The 27,356-nt window shown below is 44.5% G+C and overlaps 1 protein-coding gene and 1 long non-coding RNA gene across 7 annotated transcripts in view; one reads left to right on the top strand and one right to left on the bottom strand.

Annotated features, from left to right (window-relative positions):
• Positions 1 to 6,899: 6,899 nt before the first annotated feature.
• On the bottom strand, positions 6,900 to 7,905 carry LOC138430761 (uncharacterized). The gene is made up of 2 exons (XR_011253380.1): positions 7,828 to 7,905; positions 6,900 to 7,023 (listed from the first exon to the last, which is right to left on the bottom strand). It is a non-coding gene; the product is annotated as an uncharacterized lncRNA (long non-coding RNA).
• The window catches only part of INTS10 (integrator complex subunit 10), a 32,024-nt gene continuing 12,422 nt past the window's right edge, over positions 7,755 to 27,356 (top strand). The window contains exons 1-12 of one of the 6 annotated variants that reach the window (XM_069572738.1): positions 7,755 to 8,313; positions 9,081 to 9,148; positions 11,707 to 11,810; positions 12,557 to 12,696; positions 14,600 to 14,681; positions 15,142 to 15,282; positions 15,854 to 16,025; positions 16,503 to 16,672; positions 17,430 to 17,563; positions 23,805 to 23,958; positions 25,271 to 25,353; positions 26,350 to 26,502. In XM_069572738.1, coding sequence (XP_069428839.1) covers positions 8,185 to 8,313; positions 9,081 to 9,148; positions 11,707 to 11,810; positions 12,557 to 12,696; positions 14,600 to 14,681; positions 15,142 to 15,282; positions 15,854 to 16,025; positions 16,503 to 16,672; positions 17,430 to 17,563; positions 23,805 to 23,958; positions 25,271 to 25,353; positions 26,350 to 26,502 — 1,530 coding nt within the window. In that variant the 5' untranslated portion in view covers positions 7,755 to 8,184. The remainder of the gene's footprint in view (positions 8,314 to 9,080; positions 9,149 to 11,706; positions 11,811 to 12,556; positions 12,697 to 14,599; positions 14,682 to 15,141; positions 15,283 to 15,853; positions 16,026 to 16,502; positions 16,673 to 17,429; positions 17,564 to 23,804; positions 23,959 to 25,270; positions 25,354 to 26,349; positions 26,503 to 27,356) is intronic. The other 5 variants (XM_069572737.1, XM_069572741.1, XM_069572739.1 and 2 more) reach the window with 5 other exon arrangements.

The raw sequence follows: 27,356 nt of genomic DNA, 5'->3' as shown, positions 1-27,356 counted from the left end.
CCCTTTATTTTTCCATTTTCCCCCTTTTGGGTTATTTAAGGATTAGTTACACATACGGGGAAATTTAGAAAGTCACCACTCATGCCCAGTGTGCAGACTTTCCTTAGATCTGAGAAAACTTTAAGTTTATATGCTTCAAGCTGATCCCTAACACAGAGACACCTACACACAAAAAAATTTTTTTAAAAAGAACACGAAATTCTAAAATTTGCATGGAACCACAAAGGACTTTGAATAGCCCAAGTAATTCTGAGAAAGAGGAACAAAGCTGGAGGCATCACACTTTCTGATTTCAAACTATATTACAAAGCACTAGTAATCAAAACACTATGATATTGGCATAGAAACAGACATATATAGATCAATGGAACAGGGTAGTGAGCTCAGAAATAAACCCATGCATATATGTTCAATTAATTTACAACAAGTTTACTGTTAAGAAAGGACAGTCTCTCTTCAGTAAATGATGCTGGGGAAACAAGCCATGTGCAAAGAAGAAAACTGAACCACGATCTTACACCAAACAGTTACACAAAACTTACTCAACATAGATGAGAGGCTTGACCATAAGATTAAAGACTTGAAACCATACAAATCCTAGAAGAAAACGTAAGCAGTAGGCTCCTTGACCTTGGTCTTGGTGATGACTTTTTGGATTTGACACCAAAGCAAAGGCAACAAAAGTGGGACTTATATCAAACTAAAAAGCTTCTACACAGCAAAAAAAGAAAGAAAGAAAGAAAGAAAGAAAGAAATCACCAATGCAATGAAAAGGCAGCATACTGAGAGGAAGAAAATATTTACAAACATATACCCGATGAAGGGTTACTATTCAAAATAAAGAAACTCAAGCAACTCAATAGGACTGAAAATGGGCAGACGAAGTATATAGACATTTCTCCAAAGAAGACATGCAGATGACCAGTAGGTACGTGAAAAGTTGCTCGACATCACTAACCATCAGTGAAATACAAATCAATACCACAGTAAGTCATCATTGCACATCTGTTAGACTGGCTATTCTCAAAAAGACAAGGGCTAACAAGTGTTGGTGGGGATGAGCGAACCACTGTGCATTGTTGGTGGGAATGTAGATTGGTACAGCCACTGTGGAAAATAGCATGGAGTTTCCTCAAAAAATTAAAAATAGAACTACCATATGATCCAGCAATCCCACAAAAACACTAACTCAAAGATATCAACAACTCCAGCTTCATTACAGCATTATTTACAAAGGCTAAAACATGAAAACAATATCAGTGTCTGTTAAAGTATGAATGTATAAGGAATATGGTCCTATATATACAAGGGGAAGATTGGACACAACAGAAGAGAAAGGATTAGTAAACTTGAAGATAGCTCAAAATAAATCATTTAAACTGAAACACAAAGAGTACAATATTAGGAGAGAAACAAAGAACAATGCCTCAACGGACCTGTGGGCATAATACATGTGTGGTCAGGATTCCAGAAAAAGGGAGGCAGAAAATGAAGTTGGAATAATATTTGAAGAAATTTTAATCAAAATTCCAAATTTGATCAAAAAAGAAACCCATAGACAGGAAAATCAGTGAATCCCAACCAGAAAAGAAAATACACCTACAAAGAAAATCACACCTACACACATCATAGTCAAACTGCTGGACACCAAAGACAAAGATGAAATCTTATAGGTGTTGGGTCTTGAGAGATACAGATTCCTATTAGCATTGTATCCATCAGTGGGAGAGTAAAAAAAGCAAAATGTGGTGAGGGAATACTCAGTTCAGTTCAGTTCAGTCGCTCAGTCGTGTCCAACTCTTTGTGACCCCATGAATTGCAGCAAGCAAGGCCTCCCTGTCCATCACCAACTCCCGGAATTCACTCAAACTCACGTCCATTGAGTCAGTGATGCCATCCAGCCATCTTATCCTCGGTCGTCCCCTTTTCCTCCTGCCCCCGATCCCTCCCAGCATCAGAGTCTTTTCCAATGAGTCAACTCTTCACATGTGGTGGCCAAAGTATTAGAGTTCCAGCTTTAGCATCATTCCTTCCAAAGAAATCCCAGGGCTGATCTCCTTTAGAATGGACTGGTTGGATCTGCTTGCAGTCCAAGGGACTCCCAAGAGTCTTCTCCAACACCACAGTTCAAAAGCATCAATTCTTTGGCGCTCAGCTTTCTTCACAGTCCAACTCTCACATCCATACATGACCACTGGAAAAACCATAGCCTTGACTAAACGGACCTTTGTTGGCAGAGCAATGTCTCTGCTTTTGAATATGCTATCTAGCTTGGTCATAACTTTTCTTCCAAGGAGTAAGTGTCTTTTAATTTTATGGCTGCAATCACCATCTGCAGTGATTTTGGAGCCCCCCAAAATAAAGTCTGACACTGTTTCCATTGTTTCCCCATCTATTTCCCATGAAGTGATGGGACCAGATGCCATGATCTTAGTTTTCTGAATGTTGAGCTTTAAGCCAACTTTTTACTCTCCTCTTTCACTTTCATCAAGAGGCTTTTTAGTTCCTCTTCACTTTCTGCCATAAGGAGGGAATATTACTCAGCCTTAAAAAGCAAGGGAAATCATAACACATGATACAACATGGATACATTTTTAGGACATTAATCTAATTGAAATAAGCTAATCACAAAAAGATAAATATGGTGTGACTTCACTTAAGGGAGGAACCTAGAGTAGTGAAACTCACAAAAACAGCAAGTAGAAGGTTGGCTGCAGGGGCTGGGAGAATGGGAAAAGGGAATTGTTTAATGGACATAGACTTTGTTTGCAAGATGAGAAACTTTTGGAGCCTGTCTATACAATGTGGAAAATACCTAACGCTAATGAACTCTACACTTAAAAATTGCTAAAATGGGGACTTCCCTGGTGGTCCAATGGTTAGGAGTCTGCCTTCCAAAGCAGGGGATGTGGATCTGATCCCTGGTTAGGCTTCCCCAGTGACTCAGATAGTAAAGAATCTGCCTGCAACGCAGGAGACCCAGGTTCAATTCCTGGGTTGAGAAGACCCCCTGGAGGAAGGCAAGGCAACGCACTCTTGTATTCTTGCCTGGAGAATCCCATGGAGAGAGGAGCCTGGAGGGGATCAGTCCAGGGGGTCAGAAAGAGTCAGACATGACAGAGCACTCCTAGACTTACTGGACATGTTCAATCTAGAATTCTTGGTAAATGCATCCACACTGATAAATCTGTTTCATCTAGTTTTGTAATTTATCCTGTTTGGTCAATGCCCTCGTTATCCATTCCAAGCATCTTGTGTACGTGAGTTGGGAGAATCCTGCAATTCTTTTGGGATATACTTTTTCTCTTCCTGGAGTAGGTTTTGTGATTCACTCTAGGCCATGTAGAAATTTATTTTAAAAAAATGTTTTATTTGGAAATAGTTTCTAACTTACAGAAAAACTGCAAGAATAAAAATAAAAATTATCTCAATACCTGTTAGGAGTAGAATTGTGTCCTCTCAAGACAGACATAGAATGCCTGAACAACTATGGATGGAGGTTCATGACATCGTACAGGAGACAGGGATCAAGACCATCCCCAAGAAAAACAAATGCAAAAAGGCAAAATGGTTGTCTGAGGAGGCCTTAAAAATAACTATGAATAGAAGAGAAGCTAAAGGCAAAGGAGAAAAGGAAAGATATACCCATTTGAATGCAGAGTTCCAAAGAATAGCAAGGTGAGATTAAGAAAGACTTCCTCAGCGATCAATGCAAAGAAATAGAGGAAAACAATAGAATGGGAAAGTCTAGAGATCTCTGCCAGAAAATTAGAGATACAAAGGGAACATTTCATGCACGTGGGCTCAATAAAGGACAGAAATGATATGGACCTAACAGAAGCAGAAGATATTAAGAAGAGGTGGCAAGAATACACAGAACTGTACAAAAAAGACCTTCACGACCCAGATAATCACAATGGTGTGATCACTCACCTAGAGCCAGACATCCTGGAATGTGAAGTCAAGTGGGCCTTAGGAAGCATCACTACGAACAAAGCTAGTGGAGGTGATGGAATTCCAGTTGAGCTATTTCAAATCGTAAAAGATGATGCTGTGAAAGTGCTGCACTCAATATGCCAGCAAATTTGGAAAACTCAGCAGTGGCCACAGGAATGGAAAAGGTCAGTTTTCATTCCAATCCCCAAAAAAATCAATGCCAAAGAATGCTCAAACTATCGCACAACTGCACTCACCTCACATGCTAGAAAAGTAATGATCAAAATCCTCCAAGCCAGGCTTCAACAGTATGTGAACCATGAACTTCCAGATGTTTAAGCTGGATTTAGAAAAGGCAGCAGAACCAGAGATCAGATTGCCAACATTCATTGGATCTTTGAAAAAGCAAGAGAGTTCCAAAAAAATATCTACTTCTGCTTTCTTGACTATGCCAAAGCCTTTGACTGTGTGGATCACAAGAAACTGTGGAATATTCTGAAAGAGAAGGGACTGCCAGACCACCTGATCTGCCTCTTGAGAAATCTGTATGGAGATCAGGAAGCAACAGTTAGGACTGGACATGGAACAACAGACTGGTTCCAAATAGGGAAAGGAGTATGTCAAGGCTGTATACTGTCACCCTGCTTATTTAACTTACACACAGAGTACATCATGAGAAATACTGGGCTGGATGAAGCACAAGCTGGAATCAAGATTGCTGGGAGAAATATCAATAACCTCAGATATGCAGATGACACCACCCTCATGGCAGAAAGTGAAGAAGAACCAAGGAGCCTCTTGATGAAAGTGAAAGAGAAGAGTGAAAAAGTTGACTTAAAGCTCAACATTCAGAAAACTAAGATCATGGCATCCAGTCCCATCACTTCATGGGAAATAGATGGGGAAACAGTGGAAACAGTGTCAGACTTTATTTTGGGGGGCTCCAAAATCACTACAGATGGTGACTGCAGCCAAGAAACTAAAAGATGCTTCCTCATTGAAAGAAAAGTTATGACCAAGCTAGATAGCATATTCAAAAGCAGAGACATTACTTTACCAACAAAGGTCTGTCTAGTCAAAGCTATGGCTTTTCTAGTAGACATGTATGGATGTGGGAGCTGGACTATAAAGAAAGCTGAATGCTAAAGAATTGATGCTTTTGAACTTTGGTGTTGGAGAAGACTCTTGAGAGTCCGTTGGACTGTAAAGAGATCCAACCAGTCCATCCTGAAGGAAATCAGTCCTGAATATTCATCGGAAGGACTGATGCTGAAGCTGAAATTCCAATACTTCGGCACCTGACGTGAAGAACTAACTGATAGGAATAGACCCTGATGCTGGGAAAGATTGAAGGCAGGAGGAGAAGGGGACGACAGAGGATGAGATGGCTGGATGGCGTCACCGACTGAATGGACATGAGTTTAAGTAAACTCTGGGAGTTGGTGATGGACACGGAGGCCTGGCGTGCTGCAATTCATGGGGTCCCAAAGAGTCGTACATGACTGAGCAATAGAACTGAACGGAACTGAAGACAAATACTGGACTGGCCAAGAAATTTGTTCAGGTTTTTCTGTTACATCTTTTGGGAAAACCTGAACGAACTTATTGGTTAACCCAGTATTTAGTTGGAAACCTTTCAAAATTAGTAAGTTGTTTAGAAAATAGCCAGAAATCTTATGTTAAACTGGCAAAAAGTCAGAGGCATTCTAAATTAATTGGCATCTAAATTATAGCCCAAGTTCCCTTATTTAGCCCCTAGCTTTCACTAGAGAACTGAAGACTCAAGAACAGGTAAACAGTTTTGTTTTGGTTTCTGTTTTGTAATCCTAGACCCAAAACATAGTGTTTAATGATTAATCAGTCATTTTTGCCATATGCTTCCCTTGTGGTTTAGCTAGTAAAGAATCCGCCTGCAATGCAGGAGACCTGGGTTCCATCGTGGGTTGGGAAGATCCTGTGGAGAAGGGAACGGCTACCCACTCCAGTATTCTGGCCTGGAGAATTCCATGGACTCTATAGTCCATGGGGTTGCAAAGACTTGGACACGACTGAGTGACTTTCACTTCACTTTGCCATTTGAAAACCTTATGCAATTTATACATGCAAATCAATGAAATAATGAAAAAATGTTCAAGCCCTCAATTTTTTTTGATCTTTACTTTACACAATAAAAATGATCAATTCAGTACCTTCTTCTTTTCTACAAAGCCACAGAATTCTATCACCAAGCAATCCACCCTGGCCTACAGAATGAACAGAAAAGCAGGCTGTTCCTTTATATAATCACAGGACATGAAACAGCTTTAGGAACCATAATGCTTTCTAAAGCACTAGTACAGTTCATGTATGGATGAGCTGAGGGGAAAGCAGTGGCTCTTACCTAAAGAGATCACTAAGGATGCTAATGAAACAAAATCAAGTTTTTTAAATTTGGGGTTGGACTTCCTTGGTGGCCCACTAATTGGAAAAAAAAAAAAAAGTACACTCGCCAATGCAGGGCACACAGGGTCAATCCCTGGTCCAGAAAGACTCCACATGCCAGGAAGTAACTAAGCCCACTGTAACTACTGAGTCTGCAAGCCTAGAGCCAGTGCTCCACAAGGAGAGAGTAGCCTCCGCTCCTGGCAACTAAAGAAAGCCCAGCTCAGCAATGAAGACCCAGCGCAACCAAAAATAAATAAGTTTTAAAAATTAGAGGTAAGTGGGGAGATATTAAAATTGCCGTTTGTAGAATGGTACCGATGGGCAATGTAGCAAAACAAAAGAATCCCAACCTTGACAGATTTAGTAAGGTTGGTGCTTTACATGGTGTTGCAAGGCCTGCTCCTCCTGGTGCTTTCCTCTAAAACTAGCTTGGTAATTCACCATTAACTTTACAATTGTTTTTCAATTATTGTAATTAGGAAGCATCTATATTAGGCTTCACACATAACCATAGCATTGCCTGAGAAAAATACACAACCTGAAGTTGCTAGTTATGTTTTATTCAGGGACCTTACTGGGGACCACAGCCCAGGAGACCGCCTCTAGCTCTGCAGAACTGCTCCAAAGAGCTAAGGGAGGAGTCAGGATATATAGGAGTTTTTGCTGAAAATAAAACAAAACAAAAAAACAAAACACATTGTTAGATGCAAGGCTCTGGGCTCACTGAAATTACTCTTTAGATACACATCTTTAGTTGGGCCAGTATGCTTTTTTCCTCCACCCTAAATGCCCCTCCTGGGGCACTAATGTAAGTCGGGCTGGGGGTGCTGGCACACAGCATGCATTGTTTATTGGAATGGCAGGCGACATCCTCTGTCTACAATAGTGATGTATATATTCATATTTATTTAACATATCTATAACTTTTCCATGTATGAAGTGTATAGTAATTTTTTTTTTCAAACAGATCAGTTTTGAATCCCTAACCTTGGTTTTAAATCCAAGATATCAGTGGTACTAGAACTTGTTTAAACTTTTGTATATAGACCCTGGATTGAAAACCAAAGGAAGGTTCACAACCCAAATTTTGGCACATTCTTCCTGTTCGGCAAATAAATACTGCTTCCTCCGGTTCCTAAGTGCGGCTTCCCTTCCCAAGAGCAGGGGAGACTGTTTAGTTTTCATCTGGCGAAAATGACGTCGATCCCGGCTGGAAAGGATAATTAAAACAGCTACTTTCTGCAGGTCACAGGTCCCTAACACTGTAAACCCGGGGCGCCAACAGGTATAAACGACTCAGTAGCTCCCAGCCCGCAGCCAAGCACTGGCAAAGCGTTCACGCTGCAATAGCCCAAGAAACGCTCGCGGGAGAAACCAGGGAATAAACGCGCGGCGGCAGTGACACGTGGAAGGTCCTAACAGCAGCCCGATCGCCGGCGGGACCGCGGGGACAGAACCCGCGCAGACCTTTCGGAGCGTCCACTCCGCCGGTGACCCCCGGCCGAGGGGCTCCTGGCACCGTCCTGGGCCCACCTCCGCCCTTCCGGCGTCTTGGGGCCGCCCGGGCGGCGCGCGCGCAGGCTCCCCGGGGACACGGGGGTCGTTCCCCGAGCCCGCCGACAGGCTCCCCGCTGCTCCGCCGCCTCGGAGATCCGGACGCTCCCGGGGAGCTGCCCGGCCGAGGGCCCCACAGGCGCAGGCGCGGAGGCCGCCCGCAAACCCGGAAGCGCTCGGCGCGCTCCGCGCCTGCGTAGTAGCGGCCCCGGCGGCGGCCAGGCCCGTGGCGTCCCCCCGCCCTGAGGTCCGGCGGGCTCGGGCCGCGTCATGTCCGCCCAGGGCGACTGCGAGTTTCTGGTGCAGCGAGCCCGCGAGCTGGTGCCGCAGGACCTGTGGGCCGCCAAGGCTTGGCTCATCACGGCGCGCAGCCTCTACCCGGCGGACTTCAACATCCAGGTGAGGCCGGGCGGGCGCGCGGAGGGCGCGGCTCCCACTGCCCTGCGCCCCCCAGCCTCCCCACCCTCCCCGAGAAGCGAGCCTGGGGACTCCGGGTCCGGCCGGCCGGGCCGGGGCCACGGGAGCGTCAGCCGCCTGCGGCCGGGCCCGCGCCGGGTGCCGCGGGGGAAGGGCCGCCCGCGGGGCGGAGGCGGGATGGGGGTGTCCTGGGTGCCTGCGCGGGGTGCCGACCACAGGAGCCCACCTGGGTGGTGGCTGTGTAAAGAGGGGAATGCCGCAGGTCTGCGGTCACCGCCGCCGTGCGTGAAGGTGTCAGAGTAACATGAGGCGCGGAAACCTACACACCGTTCCCGGCAACCCGATGATGACGGGGGCGGCCTGTTGGGCGCCGGCGACCTCGGAGCCCCTGCCTGCACTAACCTGGGCCCGGGCTGTGAGCGACCGAGCCCCGAGGCTTCATTGACCGGGTGCTGCCAGACCCTGGGACCTCCAGGGGAGGGGCGGGGCGGGGCGGGCTCTGAGGGTCTGTGTCGCCAGGTGGTGCCCGACCCTAGGACCTCCAGGGGCGGGGCGGGTTCTGAGGGTGTGTGTCGCCAGGTGATGCTCGACCCTAGGACCTCCAGGGACGGGGCGGAATGTGGGGGTGGGGGCCTCTGATGGTCTGTGGCAACAGGTGGTGCCAGGTCCTAGGCCCTCCAAGGGTGGGGACGGTGGAGGAGCAGGCCGGGACGGGGGAGAGGGCCTGACCCGCCTCGGCTGTGTTGCAGTATGAGATGTACACCATCGAGCGGAATGCAGAGCGGACAGCCACCGCCGGCAGGCTGCTCTACGACATGTGAGTGGGGAGCTGACCAGACCTCTTGGGGTGGGGAGTTGATTTCTGTCTATCGAAGAGGGAGTTGGGAGGAGGTCTGAAGTTCTGCGGGTCGGGTACCTAAAGCGTACTTTTTCATGGGTCTAGGCCTTCCGTTAACTGCAGAGAAGTCTAACTAGGTCTTGTTCTTGTTAAAACTCATCTATTCAGTCATTTATTTTGGAAATAATAGACGCTCTTCTCAGAAGTTTAGACAGTACTGAAACATAGAGAATAATGAGTGGAAGTCCCTCCTGGCCTCAACCAGAGCACACCCAGCACACATCAGTAGGTTCTGGGGCAGCGGTTGCAGCCGCCAGCGCTACTGCTCACCCACAGTGATGGACCCCTTTCCAGCTCAACATGTAAAGATCTGTTTAGTTTTCACATCTGCATAGCATTTCACCCCTCTTTTATTGGGGGACATTTAGGGAGCTTCCAGTTGGTTGAGATTATATTCAGGAATGTCAGAAAGTAATTTTGTGCTCAGGTGTTGGTGTTTAGATTCTTCAACATAGGTTTGCATAGTCAAAGGGTGCATGGATTTTAAATTTTGATGTACTATCAAACTGCTTTCCAAAAAGTGCCATTCCTGGTTACATCTCCACGGCCAGTGTGTAAGAGTGTTGCTTTCCCATAGTGTTGCCAGCACTTGGGTATTATCAGTCTTTCCATCACCTGTTAATTTTCGCCAGTGCCACAGGAGAAAAGGCTTTCCCGGTGGCTCAGCAGTAAAGAATCTGCCCGCAGTGCTGGAGATGTGGGTTCGATTCCTGGGTTAGGAAGATCCCCCGGAGGAGGGTGTGGCAACTCACGCCAGTATTCTTGCCTGGAGAATCCAATGGCCGGGGGCGCCTGGCAGGCTACAGTCTATAGATTCGCAAAAGAGTTGGACACGACTGAAGCGACCAAGCATGCATGCACAGGAGAAAACAGTATCTTGCTGTTTTAAAAACGTGTGTTCAGTGTATTACTAGTAAGACTGAGTATCTTTTCAAATGATACTTGGGCTATTTGTATTTTTTTATGATTTGCCTTTGCCCATTTTTTCTTCCTGAATGTTGAGCTTTAAGACAACTTTTTGACTCTCCTCTCTCACTTTCCTCAAGAGGCTTTTTAGTTCCTCTTCACTTTCTGCCATAAGGGTGGTGTCCTCTGCATATCTGAGGTTATTGATATTTCTCCCAGCAATCTTGATTCCAGCTTGTGCTTCTTCCAGCCCAGCGTTTCTCATGATGTACTCTGCATATAAGTTTTAAATAAGCAGGGTGACAATATACAGCCTTGACATACTCCTTTTCCTATTTGGAACCAGTCTGTTGTTCCATGTCCAGTACTAACTGTTGCTTCCTGACCTGCATATAGGTTTCTCAAGAGGCAGGTCAGGTGGTCTGGTATTCCCATCTCTTTGAGAATTTTCCACAGTTTATTGTGATCCACACAGTCAAAGGCTTTGGCATAGTCAATAAAGCAGAAATAGATGTTTTTCTGGAACTCTCTTGGTTTTTCGATGATCCAGCGGATGTTGGCAATTTGATCTCTGGTTCCTCTGCCTTTCCTAAAACCAGCTTGAACATTCAGAAAACTAAGATCATGGCATCTGGTCCCATCACTTCATGGGAAATAAATGGGGAAACAGTACTAACAGTGTCAGACTTTATTTTTTTTGGGCTCCAAAATCACTGCAGATGGTGATTGCAGCCATGAAATTAAAAGATGCTTACTCCTTGGAAGAAAAGTTAAGACCAACCTAGATAGCATATTCAAAAGCAGAGACATTACTTTGCCAACAAAAGTCCATCTAGTCAAAGCTATGGTTTTTCCAGTGGTCATGTATGGATGTAAGAGTTGGACTGTGAAGAAAGCTGAGTGCTGAAGAATTGATGCTTTTGAACTGTGGTGCTACAGAAGACTCTTGTAAGTCCCTTGGACTGCAGGGAGATCCAACCAGTCCATCCTAAAGACCAGTCCTGGTGTTCATTGGAAGGACTGATGCTGAGGCTGAAACTCCCAATACTTTGGCCACCTCATGCAAAGAGTTGACTCATTGGGAAAGACTCTGATGCTGGGAGGGATTGAGGGCAGGAGGAGAAGGGGAAGACAGAGGATGAGATGGCTGGATGGCATCACCGACTGGATGCACATGAGTTTGGGGGAAATCCGGGAGTTGGTGATAGACAGGGAGGCCTGGCGTGCTGTAATTCAGGGGGTCACAGAGAGTTGGACATGACTGAGCAACTGAACTGAACTGATTTTTTCTTTTGGGAGGTTTCTTTTTTTTTTTTTCCCTTGTTTGCTTTTCAGGAGTGCTTTACGTATTATGGTCATTTGTCTTTTCACTTATTAGAAAAGCTTAAGTCTATCGTAAGGACCCTCATTTTTCTTAGTTTTTATTTTTATATCTTTGTTTTGGTTTATCTATGTATTCACTTGGGATAAAGAAAAATGTGTTTTTCTGTGATGCTACTGTTTTTACTTTCTTTTTTGGATGCTATATAGAATCTGACATTTTAATTTAATGTATTCATTTTTAAAAATAGGTTTGTGAATTTCCCAGATCAGCCGGTGGTGTGGAGAGAGATCAGCATTATTACCTCAGCATTAAGAAATGATTCACAAGATAAACAAACCCAATTCTTAAGAAGTAAGAACAAAGTAATAACGTAATAGTGTATAAATCACTGCTTCCAGAATGTGAAACTCTTTGTAGTAATTTCACACAAAAAAGCCACGTCTGCAGTATTGGTACCCATGTATGAGTTTTGTTCTTGGCCTGTACAATGTCACTTGGTCCCTTGAGCATTTGCTTAGAACCCTTTAAATTTTCTGAAAGGATGTGGATATTAGCCTGGGCAACTGAGTATATTTTAACAGGTTCTGCAGTAATCAGAAAGCATCTGTAGATTGTGCAGACCTCCACAGAACAGGAGAGAAACTTTCAGTAATTTATGACCTTTCTTATTAACCTTCATTCTGTGTTGGGTGCCATGGTCAATCCAATATTTCAGATTCTGGACAAAAAAGGAAGTAGATGGTTCACGCCATTTTAGCTTACGTGCTTGCTTTTCATCTCAGCCAGCAGCAAGCACTGTTGTGACCCTTCCCAGACATCATTCTTCTCTTCTAGATCCAATGAGGCCTCCAGATATTTCGCGGTCATTCTGTGAACATCTTATGCCCAATACTCTGACCTGGAAGCCTTCCAGGTTGTGGGTGAAATCCGGCAGTAGCGGTTCTTTGACTGAGTGAATACCAAGTATACTTCACTTGGTATTGAAGCGGTTCTTCACTCAGTCTGTCCCCTTCTGTGCATGATGACGCGTTCTTTCCTCTTTTGCGTCTGCATTTTCTTTCTGAAAGACTTCACAAAGTGAAATGTATTGTATACAGGTTTATTTGAAACTCTTCCTGGGCGAATCCAGTGTGAAATGTTACTGAAGGTTACGGAACAATGCTTCAACACTTTGGAACGTTCAGAAATGCTGCTTCTACTTCTGAGACGCTTCCCTGAAACCGTGGTGCAACATGGGGTAAGATAAAATTGATCAGTAGAGTTACAAGTATGTTTAAGAGCTAGAGTGTGTATGCTATTCTAAAGCAGATTATTCTCATTCTGAGGAGCACCAGAAAAGATTGAACTCTAATCAAAGGAATCCTTGTTGGTAAAGCTAGAAGGCTGTCACTGTTACCAGCCTCTGAAATCCCAGTAGAAATTGTCTGACCAGTGGGAGGAAATGAGCACCAAGCTCTGACGGTGCTTTTGTTGTTGTTGCTGTTGTTCAGTCGCTCAGTCGTGTATGACTCTTTGCGACCCCACCTACTGCAGCATGCCAGGCTTCCCTCTCCTCCACTATGTCCCGGAGCTTGCTCAAACTCATGTTCACTGAGTCGGTGATGCCATCCAACCGTCTCATCCTCTGTCATCCCCTTCTCCTCCTGCCTTCAATCTTTCCCAGTATCAGGGTCTTTTCCAATGAGTCCGCTGTCACATCAGGTGGCCAAAGTGCTAATTATTTTCAATTTGTATAGTAGAGTTTTTAAAAATAATGTATTTCATAGTTTTCAACTCTGTGCTTGAATTTAAAGGAGCGCAATAGTTGGTAGTATGAACGGGCGCGTTCTTCACGTGCTTTTGCCATGTGGTCACTTTTTCTCTGCTCTGCCCTTTCCTCATACGTCCGATCATTACTGAGTGCGGTTGGCAGACACTAGTCAGTGTGCGGTCGCTCCTAGAGGTGGACAGCATCCTGCTTTGCAGCTCTGCTCGTCACTCCCCATTGCCTATAATGGAGAGCTGGGCTTCAGATGATTGACTCTTACTTCAAACCCTTTGGCTGATTCTTTCTGGCTCCACTTTCCTGGTTGCTGCCCTGGTTAACCTTCTCTGTATCGCTTTGTGTTAGTTTCAAGGGGCTGCTGTAACAAAGTACCAGAACCTGGGTGCCTTAAAACAACAGGAACTTATTCTCTCACAGCCCCAAAGCAACGCATGGCTGGGGCCATGCTCCCCGTGAAGGCTCGGGGAGGGCTCATGCCCGCCTCTTCCTGGCGCCCGGGGCACCGGCGGGCCTTGCCATCCCTTGGCTTCGGCTTCCGCCCCTGTTGTCACCTGGCCATCTTTGCATGTTGTCCCTGTGTCTGCGCACGACCTTATCAAAATACCGGTCATTGGATTACGACCCACCCTGATCCCGAATGACTTCATCTTAACTGATTCCATGTATGAAGACCTTTTTTATAAGCTAAACACCTGAGGTCACATCGTGACGTTCTGAGTGGACATAAATTTTGGGGGGGACAGTGTTCAACATAGAGTCCTCCCTGATTTTAACTTCCGGCCTCGTGTAATCGTTCACAGGGTAACCCCTCCTCTCACCCTGCGTCATCAGGTTGCAGGGAAGACAGTGTGGAGGTCTTGGTGGGTTTGTGCAAGCCAGCTCTCCACTGGGCTAGGGCGTCAGAATGGGACGGTGGCCTGCAGACCCAAACCGCTCTGTCCTACCTCGTCCAGGGTGGCTACTCCTGGCAACTCTGCAAATGTGAAGTTTTGTCTACATAATACATCTTGATGGAGGGAATAAAGTCAGTTTCTGAATTTCTTAGAAAAATCTCGACATCTCTGTTATCATTCTGTCTAGCTCCAGAGCTTCCATTAAGTTTTCTAGACATTTGATTGGTGTTTTAATTTTACTGATTCAGAGGCGAATAGGACAACAGTGGTCTGCGGTCAGACGAACGTGGGATTCCCTTCCGGGCAGGGTTGCTGATGGATTCTTTTGTTTTCTAGCCTTTAAAGTGAGAATTCTTGTTTCTGGGGGAAGTCTGAATGTACAAACTATATGGTAAATCAGTAAATCAAATGCACTGTTTCTTCATGTAATTCAGTCATCTGAAACTGAGCACATTTAAATGATGAGGTGTGTTTTGAAACAGGTTGGCCTTGGGGAGGCACTGTTAGAGGCTGAGACTATTGAGGAGCAAGAATCTCCTGTCAACTGCTTTAGAAAATTATTTGGTAAGAAAAATCGCATCTCGTATTAATTCCTTATGGTCAGTAGAATGTGGTGGGGAGTCATTTCAGAAATAAGGTCATTTGTAGAAAGCAAAGGAATTCTTCATATTATGGGATTTAAATCCCTGTTTATTTTTTCGGTTCAGAAAGCATTTTAAACAACTTCTAAATTTTTGTTACGTAATAGTTAATACCTCTGAAAGAATACATGTAACCATGTATTTGGGTGTGAAGCACAATAATAAACACCTGTCACTCGTGACATAGAGCCTTCGTCTCCTTGCTGACTCCGTCCACTAGCGTCCCTCTACGTTGCAATTTTTAAATAAGTGTGCCATAAGGGTGGTGTTTTCTTCCTATCTACTCTTGTCCAAGTGAACTAAAAACTAAACTTGGTTTTTGCCAGAACCCAAGAGTAGCCAAACAGCTTAATGAGTTTTTCCTCGTTTTTCCTTCTCAACAGTGTGTGATGTCCTTCCGCTAATAATTAACAACCACGACGTTCGGTTGCCTGCCAATTTGCTCTATAAGTACTTGAACAAAGCAGCTGAATTTTACATAAATTATGTTACTAGAACAACTCAAATAGAGAATCAGCATCAAGGTAAGTGGGAATAGCATGCAATTTATTTTATTTTTTGTACTTTTTCATTTTGTAAAATTTCCAGCTCAGAAATCCCTGTGTTTTGATGATTCTTCTCTGGATATGTACCAATTTGTTAGTCTTGCTAAAAGAGGGTTCCTAGAAAAAAAAACACTACACTTAAGAGAAGACTTTTCTGGAACCAGTTTTACCCCTCGATTGAAACAGTGAAGCTGCTGACCTGTAAGGTTAGCTTTGTACATGGACCACAGCTCACAGGTCCCTTCCTGCTCTGCCAGGGGTGGACACAAGCCTGCTGAGGTTCTGTGTTCTTGCCTCTTGCATGGGAAGTCAGACCTTTTTTTCTCTGCTAAGTACCAGCCACAGAAACAGTAACTACTGGGGCCTCCGTGGCAGCCCAGTGGTTAAGACGGCACCCCCAGTGCACGTGTGTAGGTTTGATCCCTGGTCGGGGAACTGAGACCCCACATGGTGCGGGGCATGGCCAAAAATAAATTTAAAAACTTTTTTTTTTTTTAAGTAAGTAGGCATGTTAATTAATTGTAAACTACTTTTTTTTTTCACATCTCAGGTGCTCAGGAAACATCTGATTTAATGTCACCGAGCAAACGTAGCTCTCAGAAGTACATAATAGAAGGGCTGACGGAAAAATCGTCCCAGATTGTGGACCCTTGGGAGAGATTGTTTAAGATTTTGAATGTTGTTGGAATGAGGTGTGACTGGCAGATGGATAAAGGAAGACGGTAAAAACGTGTTCATTTCCAAGACTACACAACAAATTGTTTGATAGCATCATCTCTAAAAAAGCAAAATACTTTTTTCTAGAAGCATATAGTATATGGGTACACCTCTGTCTGGGGCCGTTCTGTAACTCTCAGTATCTATGCAGGAGTGTAGTTTTTGACTTCATTAAAAGATTCCCAGCAGAAGCATGATCTCTTAAGATACTGTTGAGTTTGAGCTCTCCTCGGTGCTTAGGGGAAAGAGAACTTACTTGGCACATTCGTGTCAGGAGCTCTTGTCCTGATGCTGCTCTGATTCAGAAGGGGAATTTGCCTCCATCTGGAGACAGTGGAGAGTAATTTTACCTGCCCAGAGCCACATCTGGTAGTTGTAATGGTTCAGTAGCTGTAACTGTTCTACGGGCGCTTTTCTCTCGTAGATGTTTTGCTGACAAGCTCAGAGTAATTAAATAATTTCTGTTGTCCTTCATCTTTCAGAAGCTACGGTGATATTTTGCATAGAATGAAGGATCTCTGCAGATACATGAACAACTTTGATAATGAAGCTCATGCGAAATACAAAAGCCAAGTGGTTTATTCCACTATGCTGGTCTTCTTTAAGAATGCATTCCAGTATGTCAACAGCATACAGCCGTCTCTCTTCCAAGGTTGGTTTAAGAATTTTAGAGTGTCCCGGACCACTGGCCTCATTGAGGGTGGTGAGGGCAATGAAAACGTTCACCTTAACATTGTTCTTGGATCCAAATAACTGCCAGTGCTTTTATGAGTTGCTGGTTTTTATGTATGTTTTCACTAAAAACTTCTGTATCAAAGGATGCGTGGTATTTGAAACTAAATACAGATATTGAATGCCTCTTTTTAAAAAGCAGATGTAGCAGGGTATTGACTTAGATTTCATGGTAGATTCTCAACAGACAAAGATTTTTTAAAATAATATGTATGCATATAAATTCTAGAGAATGTGAAAAATAGAAGTATCACAGGATGAAATACTCACAACGCTTCCAGTCTAACCTAACTCTTTTGCATATTGCCTAAGGTATTTCATACATTTAGATTATCTCATATATTAGATTATCATATATTTAAATAATGTATGTGTATCTTTGTAGTTTTTCTCTTTTGTTGTTAATTCTGTGCTTTGTAATCATCGTAAAAAATCTGGTAGATAACGTAAGAACAAACGCAAAGAAGGAGCCTGCCTTTGTCCACCAAGAGAGGCGTTTGTTAACAGTTGGGTGTATGTCTGCACAGTTTTTATTTCTGTATATGTATGCTTATTTGTTTAGCTGATTGGGACGATAGTGACCATATTTTCGCACAGTGCTTGAGTAGGTTTCCACTGCCATTAAGCACTCTTTTCCTCCTGCATTTTAAGTGTCATTCTTTTCACTCCATCCACAGGTCCCAACGCCCCGAGCCAGGTCCCGCTGGTTCTCCTGGAGGACGTATCGAACGTGTACGGTGATGTCGAGATCGATCGCAGTAAACACATACATAAGAAGAGGAAACTAGCCGAGGGAAGAGAAAAACCCACGGTAATTCTTTGAGATATAATTATTAGTGGATGACATGTTTACGGTTTGCTAGAAACGGTTTACCTGGGTGACTGCCCGCTCCCTGCTCCCACTCCGGCGCCCACAGCCTCTTCTTTTTTTGTAACGTGAACCAGACGTCTCTTCGGTCACTGACGGCTTCCCGCCACTCTCAGAATAAAATCCCAACCCTCTTCTTTGGCTCCAGAGCAGACACGAGCAGGCCCCCGCGCTGCAGACCCTCCGGCCGCTTGCGGCCCCTTCCCGGCCTCTGCCCAGCTCACGGCCACCCCTCTGGGTCCCGCCATTCAGCGCTCGGCCCGGGTGTTCTTCCCCCCTGAGGCTGCCTCCGAATGGCCCTCCGTTTTCTCTCTCTGTTCCTATATTTGAATAGACCTTAGCGAGGTCTGTTCTTAAATCTTTCCTGGTTGGTTGCCTTGCCGTCTGTGTCCCTTCACTGGGGCACAAGGTCTTCGGGGCCGTCGGCAGCATCTGTCTCGCCCACCCCATGTCCTGGGCATCCGTCCGATGGTGCCTGCGCCCCCGGGGGCCTTTGGTGCCAGGGGGCTCTGCTGTGCCCTCCCTGCGGTGGGTTCAGGCATGGGACAGCTGTTGGGCGTCCTGGCCCTCACCTGTCGTGTGTGAACCAGCAGGCTCTGCTCTCATGCTGCGGCCCCCAGTCCGCCCCACCTGATGCGGGTCCAGCCAGCTCTGTCTGTCCCGTTGCGGCAGGGGACACATAGATTATATGTTCATATGTTAAGGGCCCTGGAGGCCCGTGAGCTCAGCTCACAGGTCTGTTTTACTCATAGTGTTTGGTTTTTAGTAACCAGCATCTAAAACTTGGGCGCTTTCTCATCACAATCCAGATGGACGTCCCTTTACTGATTGGTGTCTTATAATGCTGGTCCCTGGGGGAGGCCACCCCGGGAGGGGGCGGACGTTCTGACTGTAGCCTGAGTACCTGCGCACATGACCAGCCAGGCAATTGGAGGTAGGGGCGGTGGAGGGTCCTCCCTGACGGCGGTGTGTTCCCGCCGGGTACTTTCCCCGTGGTCAGGATTCTGGCCTCAGAGTCTCCTCTCAGAATGTGCTTTTGTGTTCCTGTAAATTCTACAGACCGTCTGGAACTCCATACCGACCCCCTGCATCTGAGGTCTCTTCCGTAAACTCCTGATCTCATTTTGAGGCAGGAATGTGTTCCATAAGCTGCCACAGCAATGGACACACCGCTTGTGTTTCTGTATTTCACTGGATTGCCCACCTGTGAATGGGAGAGGACCCTGGAGAGCCAGGATGCCTGAGAGATAGGTTTCGGTTTTGAAAGAGATTGAGGAGCGTGTCATCACTGAGGGGGATAAGGAGATGAAGCTAAATAGTGTGAGGCAGGGAGGGCCCCTGGATGTCACGGAATGCGGAGAAAGGTGGGGAGTGGGAGGGGAGTGCCTTTTTTTCTGAGATTCGCTTAAGGAGTAGAACTTTTTTTTTCTAACTATAGTTGATTTACAGTGTTATGTTAGTTTCAGCGGTACAGCTTTAGATTCTTTTCCATCCCAGGTTTTTATAAGGTACTGAATATAGTTTCCTGTGCAATATAGTGGGTCCTTGTTGGTTATCTATTCCATATATAGCAGTATGCCTGGGTCAACCCCACACTCCTGATTCGTCTGTCCCACCCCTTCTCCCCCACTTTCCCCTTGGGAACCATAAGTTTCTGTGTCTGTGAGTCTGTCTTGTAAATAACTTTGTGTCGTTTTTTAGACTCCACATACCAGTGATATCTTACAGTATTTGTCTTTCTCTGACTTGACTTCGCTTGGTGTGATAATCTGTAGGTCCATCCATGTTGGTGCGGCATTATTTCATCCTTGTTTGTGGCTGAGAAATGCTCTAGGGTGTGTGCACCTCGGCTTTGTCTTTATCTGCTCACCTGTGGACGGACACTTACGTGGCCCCCATGTCTTGGCTGTTGTGAATAGTGTTGCAGTGAGCGTCGGGGTGCGTGCGTCTTTTCAGATGGAGTTTTCTCCAGATACATGCCCAGGAGGGGGACTGCTGGACCACACGGCAGTTCTGTTTTTAGTCTCTTAAAACTAAAGAGCCTCCCTGGTGACTCAGAGGTTAAAGTATCTGCCTTCAATGCGGGAGACCTGGGTTCAATCCCTGGGTTGGGAAGATCCCCTGGAGAAGGAAATGGTAACCCACTCCAGTGTTCTTGCCTGGAGAATCCCATGGAGGGAGAAGCCTGGTAGGCTACAGACAGTCCACGGGGTTGCAAAGAGTCGGACACGACTGAGCGACTTCACTAAAGGAGCCTCCATACTGATCGCCATAGAGGGTGCACCAATTTGCATTCCCATCAGAGGCGTAGGAGGGTTCCCTTCTCTCCATAACCTCTCCAGCATTTATTGTTGTAGACTTTTTGATGATGGCCGTTCCGCCTGATGTGAGGTGATACCTCATTGTCGCTTTGGTTTGCATTTCTCTAATAATTAGCATTGTTGAGCATCTTTTCACGAGCCTGTGGGCCATCTGTATGTCTTCTTTGGAAAAATACCTTTTTAGGTCTTCTGCCCGTGTTTTGATTGGGTTGTCTGTTTCTTTGATGTGAATTATATGAGCTGTCTGTATATTTTGGAGATTAATCCCTTATCGGTCCCATTGTATACAGATACTTTCTCCCAGCCCATTGGTTGTCTGTCTGTTCTGTTTATGGTTTCTTTTGCTCTGCAAAAGTTTATAAGTTTGATTTGGTGTCAGTTGTTTATTTTTGCTTTTATTTCTTTTGCCTTGGGTGACTGGTCTAAGAAAATATTAACTGTGATTAATGTCCGAGAATGTTTTGCTTATATTCTCTTACAGGCGTTTTACGGCGTCATAAGTTAATATAAGTCTTTAGGCCGTTTAGACTTTATTGTTGTTTATGGTTCAAGGGAGAGTTCTAACTTCACTGATGTACACGTACCTGTCGAGCTTTCCCAACACCACTTGCTGAGGAGATTGCCTCTTCCCCACTGTATATTCTTCCCGCCTTTGTTGAAGGTAACTGGCCGGAGGCGTGTGGGTTTATCTCTGGGCTCTCTGCTCGCTTTCACTGACCTGCGTGTCTGCTTCTGTGCCAGTACCAGGCTGTTTTGTGCTACAGCTTTGTGATATTGTCTGAAGCCTGGGAGGGTATGCCTTCAGCTTTATTCTTTTTCCTCAAAATTGCTTTAGCAATTCTGGGTCTTTTGTGGTTCCATATAAATTTTAGGATTATTTGTTTTAACTCTGTGAAAAATATCATAGGTAATTTGATAGAGATCACATTAAATCTGTAGATAGCTTTGGGTAGTATGGCAGTTTTAACAATATTAATTCTTCCATTCCAAGAACATGGGATATCTTTCCATTTCTTTGAATCATCTTCAGTTTTCCTTTATCAGAGTTCCCAACATACAGGTATTTCACCTCCTTTGTTAGGTTTCTTCCTATGTTGTTGGGGGTTTTGTTCATTTGTTTTTGATATGATTTTAAATGAGATTCTTTTTTTAACTTCCTTTTCTGATATTCCATTGTTAGTGTTAAGAAATGCAACAGATTTCTGTCTGTTTATGTTGTATCCTGCTACCTTGCTGAATTTGTTCAGTGATAGTTTTTGTGTGGAGTCCTTAGGGTTTTCTAGATAGAGTATCATGTCATCTGCATTCAGTAACAGTTCTGCCTCTTCCATTCCAATCTGGATGCCTTTTATTTCTCTTTCTTGTCTGATTTTTATAGTTAGGATTTCCAGTGTTGAATAGGTGTGGTGAGAATGTTGCAAATTGTCTTGTTCCAAATTTAAGTGGGAGAGCTCTCAGTTTTTCGCCACTGAGTATTATGTTGGCTGGGGGTTTATTGTAAATGACTTTTATTACATTTGAGATATGTTCCCTCTATACCCACTTTGGTGAGAGTTTTCATCAAGAATGGACGTTGAGTTTTATCTCATGCTTTTTCTGCATCTGTGGAGATGATCATGTGGCTTTTGCTTGTTCTTTTGTTAGTGTGTATATTACATTGATTGATTTGCGTATGTTGAATCATCCTGTGACCCTGGGGTGCATCCGGCTTGGTCATGGTGTATGATCCTTAATCTTTGTTGTTGCATTTGGTTTGCTGGTATTTTGTTGAGGATTTTTGCGTCTGTATTCATCAAAGATACTGACTTGTAATTGTCTTTTTTTGTAGTGTCTTTGTCTGGTTTGGTGTCAGAGTGATGGTGGCCTCCTAGAATGACCTTGGGAGTGTTCCCTCCTCTTCAGTGTTAGAGGAGATTGACAAGGATCAGTATAAGTTCTTTTTTGTATGTTTGGTAGAATTCCAGAGTGAAGTCATATGGTCCTGGACTTTTGTCTGCAGGGAGTTTTTTTTTTTTGTTTTATTACAGATTCTATTTCACTTCTAGTGATCAGTCTATTCAAATTGTGTTTCTTCTTGATTCAGTTTTGACAGGCTGTATGTTTCTGGAAATGTGCCCATTTCTGCTAGCTTGTGCAATTTGTTAATGTGTATTCACGCCAACAAAACGTCTTCATAGTATGTTCTTAGGATTTTTTTTGTCTTTCTGCGGTACTGGTTGATATTTCTCCTCATTCATTTCTTGTTTATTTGGGTCCTCTTTTTTTCTATTTAGTGAACCTGACTGAGCTCTGTTCTTTTTTTTAAATGAGGATTGGATATATTTAGCTGAAATATATGTACTTTTTTTATTGAAGTATAATTGATTCACAGTGTTGGATTCGTTTCTTCTGTACAGCAAATTGATTCAGTTACACATATTTTTTTTCAGATTTTTTCCTTTATGGTTTATCACACGATATTGAATAGAGTTCCCTGTGCTACACAGTAGGACCTCGTTGTTTATCTGTCTCCTGTATGTAACATGCATCTGTTAATCCCAAGCTCCAATCCTTCCCTTCCTCAGCCTTTCCCCCCAACAAGCACAAGTCTGTTTTTGGTTCATATAGATGTTTATTTCTGCATATTTCTTAATGATCTTAGTAGGGTAAAAATCTACAGGGAGAATTTAATTTGGGCCATTGAATTCATAAGATGACTTTGGTGGAATAAAAGATTCAAGCAGTTTTCAGGAAGATTAAGTGGGGCTGTTTTACCTTTCCTTGTTTTCAGCACAAAGTCTGACCATACTCAGTGGCGTTTACAATAGTTGCCTTTCCCTGAGGCCCTCTTTTTTCTTCATTATATTGTTTGAGATGAAAAGCAAATTACAGATCTTTATTATTAAATAAAATGAGTAAGTGCAGACTAAAGGACTCCTAGCCAGACCCCTTGCACTGGGTGACTGTTGGAGAATGGTATATGTTGGTATATGCAGTGAACAAAAGTTCACTTTTAATAATTCAGTTTCTCTCAGTTATTTCTCAGAGGACTCAGGCTTAAATTTTAATTCCACTACACAACAAACTTTTTTGAAAGCAAATTAAATAATGTCACATATTGGAAAAAAGTAAGCTATGAAATAGGTACTACTTAATTGCTGTATCCCTAAACATAAAAATGTAGGTTTTGGCTTTTATGGCATTAATATGTTTTTAAGTTATTAGAAGTTTTAACTCTGTAGCTTTACTCTGAAGCTGCCATAACGTTAGTATTTTATCCTTAGTATTTAGCCTTAGAATTTTATCATCAGAAAAACCGTAATTTTAAAAATACAAGTTGAGTGCATGAAAGGATGAAAGTTTTATATTATCTTTTAATATTGTTATTTTCTATTATATTGTGTTTTAAAATTGTTAAATTCAAAATATTTTAGTATACTCATGATCATATCCTTTGATATAAAATTCTTATAGTAATCAGAGCTGACATCAGCAATAAACGTAATAATGTTCAAATAGTGACTATTTCCAACCCAGTCCAATACTCTTGCCTGGAGAATCCCATGGACGGAGGAGCCTGGTAGGCTGCAGTCCATGGCGTCTGGAAGAGTCGGACACAACTGAGTGACTTCACTTTCACTTTTTACTTGAGTCGGACACAACTGAGTGACTTCACTTTCACTTTTTACTTTCCTGCATTGGAGAAGGAAATGGCACCCCACTCCAGTGTTCTTGCCTGGAGAACCCCAGGGACGGGGGAGCCTGGGGGGCTGCCGTCTATGGGGTCGCACAGGGTCAGACACGACTAACGCAACTCAGCAGCAGCAGTAGCAGCAGCGACTGTTTCTGTAACTTTCATCGTGTTCTTCACATTCTCTAAGCAGAGTTCGGACGACGAAGACTGTTCAGCAAAAGGAAGGAACCGTCACATTGTCATCAACAAGGCAGAACTTGCTAACTCGATCGAGGTGTTGGAGAGCTTCAAGCTGGCCAGAGAGAGCTGGGAGCTGCTCTATTCCCTGGAATTCCTGGATAAGGGTAAGGCATACTTGTCCTGTTGGGATATTTCAGTTTTTATATGGAATCATCACACCAAAAAAGACTCATTGTTCTACTCGAAATGTCCATCACTAATGGCTAAGTAAATTGGTTATGGTAGTTCACGCATGTTAGGGCCATTTTAATCAGAGTTGGGGTGGAGTGGGAGGGAGAGTTTCGGTCTCTTGAAACTCCTGTTGCTGGCCTTTTCCTTTGCTCGCTGGGCTTGTTCTCGGCTTTCAGTTGTTCTGTCCCCCTGCGTTGTATCTTCTCCAGCCACACGTACTAAGGTTACAGGAGGTGGTGCTGTTCTGTCCGCATTAATTCCATTGCCTGAAAGTGAAAAGCTCAAATTCCAGACACTGCAGGAAGCCTGTTTTGAGTGTAGTATACATAAGAGGGAGTATCTCTGTGTAATATTTACACTAGTGGGTATTTTGGCCTTCCTCAGACATGACTGGCACTTGGCTAACCAGCATATTCTCTGTGCTTCGGGACCAAGGCCCTGACCTTCTTTTTGGCCAGTGCACATGGGTCCCTGGCCTGCTCTGTCACGCGCCGCTACCGATGCTTTGTCTGGCGTGTCGCCGTGTTTTCTAGTAAACGTCGCGTTACCCGATTTGTTCTTGTCACATCTAGAGTTGTGAACAGGTTGGTGACTTTTGGAGGGGATTTTTTTCTCTGGTTATAGGTCGGCTTTTAAAAAAAGGAATAAAACTCTTAGTGTCACGTGTTGATTATTTTAACTAGGTGAAAGCAAAGTAGCTTAAAGGATAAATGAAGTAATGTGTGAAAAGCTCGTTGAACAGCTCTTAGCACATGCTATGCACTTAGTGAGCATCAGTGCCTAATGACATTTCTTACATATTCCTGGTAAGTATTCTTTCTCAGGTGTTAAAGAATCCACCTGCTAATGCAGGAGATGCCGGAGACCCAGGTGCAATTCCTGGGTCAGGAAGATCTCTGGAGAAGGGAATGGCTAGGTACCTACTCCAATATTCTTGCCTGGAGAATCCCATGGACAAAGGAGCCTGGCGGGCTACAGTCCATGGGGTCACAGGGTCGGACACGACTGCGCGACTGGCACTGTCACTTGATTCTGCCCCAACTTTACCCTCTGATTGAAAGTTCAGACCGAAATAAATTTTAAAAAATTAAAAAAAAAAAAGTTCAGACCAGTGTTTTAGGAATCAAAGTCTAAAGTTACATCCATGTTTTATCATTTGTCTCTCTGATTGTTGTTCTCTTGATGGGTATATCAGATGCATCTGTGTTACATCTTTGATAAATTTGTCTTTGAATTCTTGCTCAGAATTTACAAGAATTTGTTTGGCGTGGAAGACGGATACTTGGCTCTGGCTGAGAATCTTCCTCAACGATATGATCATCTATCAGGTAATGTGGGCTTATAAGCACCTGTGTGCAGACAGGACCGTGGTCTCCTGAGCACATCTTCAGCCTGAAGGTGTGTGTTCCCTCCTGCTCTGTCTCCACTGGCGGGGGACCACACTCCACTGTCATCTCAGAGCAGCTCCCAGCGACAGGCCTGCCCCTCCTGTGTTACGTGTGGAGTGTCGGGTCACGCCTGCCTGTAGATGCCAGTTTGCTTTTCAATGAAAGAGGAGCCCTGCTCAACCCCCTCTGCTCTGGCAGAGCCCTGCCGCCCAGCTCTGCCATCCTCGAGCGGGACCTGCCCAGAGGGGACAGAGGACCCAGTCCCGAGACACAGAGGCTTCGGGCTTCCACTGGGAAAATGGGCCGGTTGCTGCTTCCAGCCTTCATGGAGGAGAAATAGTCAAATACTTATAAAGAAAGAAAGAAAGTGAAGTCGCTTAGTCATGTCCAACTCTCTGCGACCCCTTGGACTGTAGCCTACCAGGCTCCTCTATCCATGGGATTTTCTAGGCCAGGGTACTGGAGTGGGTTGCCATTTCCTTCTCTAATTTATAAAGAAACGGCATATCAAAAATGTACTTTAATCAGAGAGCTTGTGTTATTTTATTTCCTCTCAAGAATTAAGACCAGAAAGAAAAATCTTTGTGTTTATAAGGTACCTCCATACAGATCCTCCACTGGCTTTAGCTAAGTGGGTTTGGTACTGTTGCTAAGTCTCCTTCCCCTTCTCACTTGGTTCAGCAGAAGTACCTGATTTGGAGTTGCTTGCTAGTGGCTCTGGAAGGTTTTATTATTATTATTCACTTATTTGTTCTTATTCATTTATTTATTTTACTTTGTATTTATCTTAAAAGGGTGCGTGAAGATCGTTTGCAAAGATGCATATCATAAGAGTACTTTCTCAGCACAGTTTATGAAAGCATGTAGAATCTAAGAGCAAAAAGGAAGTTTTTTTTCTGATGGCCTTGTTTCTCTTTGCTGTTGTGACTTTCTCAGGGTCAATATAAGAAGGCCATCGCCAGCTTGCACCACTTGGCAGCTCTCCAGGGATCACTTCCTCAGCCACAGATCTCGGGGCAGGGCACCTTGGAGCATCAGAGGGCACTCATCCAGCTGGCCACCTGCCACTTTGCTCTGGGGGAGTACAGAGTGAGTCCTGGGTGCCCGACGGGTGTGGGGACCCTCCTGGGCGCCCTTGGTGACCCTGGGCCTTCTTCTCTTTGCCGGAGTGGCTTTTTAATTCCATGCATATTTCCTTGAAACTTGCTCTTTCTGCCTAGATTTTATTACCTGATCTGCTGGTGAAAAAGAATAGTGATTCTATTTTATTTAATTTCCTACTTCCCATTGCGTACCTGAAGTCAGGAGATGGGTATTGAGGAATGGCAGCATTTGATTCTGAGTTCCCTCTTGGCCCCACCACTTAACTGGCTCTCTGTCTACCTCCGGAGGTTTAAGGTTTTAACTGCCCAGCTGCCCACCTCTCGAATCTGGAGCCTCATGACCCTGTGGCCATGGGTGGTTCTGAACGTGCTGGAATGCCAGCCCCTCAGCCCAGGTGGTTAGCTAGGGCTTGAGCAGCTGAGCCCCGGGGTCATCTGGTTCCAGCTCTGAGCAGCCTTACAAGTATTTTCTGGACGTGCCAAGATACGAAAAAGGCTGGGAAGCAGGGATTTAAGATTGCACTTCCTCGTCTGTAAAATGAAGGTAATAGGAGGGTTGTGCCTGACACACAGGAAACGCTCCCTCCGTGACCCTGTCACTGCTGGAGTTGGACGTGGGGACCGAGGGTGACACCCTGCTCTCTGTGGGTCGAGACCACCTGCTTAATGGGGCGCGGGGGCCCCCTCTCCTCCACGAGTGTGTCATCTGTCCAGTTTCACACCTGTTCTCTAAACCACGCCCTTAGGCGACTCTCCAAGGCCAGTGCACAGCCCTCCCCGCATCTTTCTCTCCTCTGAAAACCCTCCCTTCTCTTTACATGTCAAACCCTCCTGGCTTTA

The sequence above is a fragment of the Ovis canadensis genome, chromosome 26, assembly GCF_042477335.2.
Source record: "Ovis canadensis isolate MfBH-ARS-UI-01 breed Bighorn chromosome 26, ARS-UI_OviCan_v2, whole genome shotgun sequence".
Classification (NCBI taxonomy): Eukaryota; Metazoa; Chordata; class Mammalia; order Artiodactyla; family Bovidae; genus Ovis; species Ovis canadensis.
The sequence above is the reverse complement of the archived record's forward strand: the minus strand, read 5'-3'. Positions and strand labels throughout refer to the sequence as shown.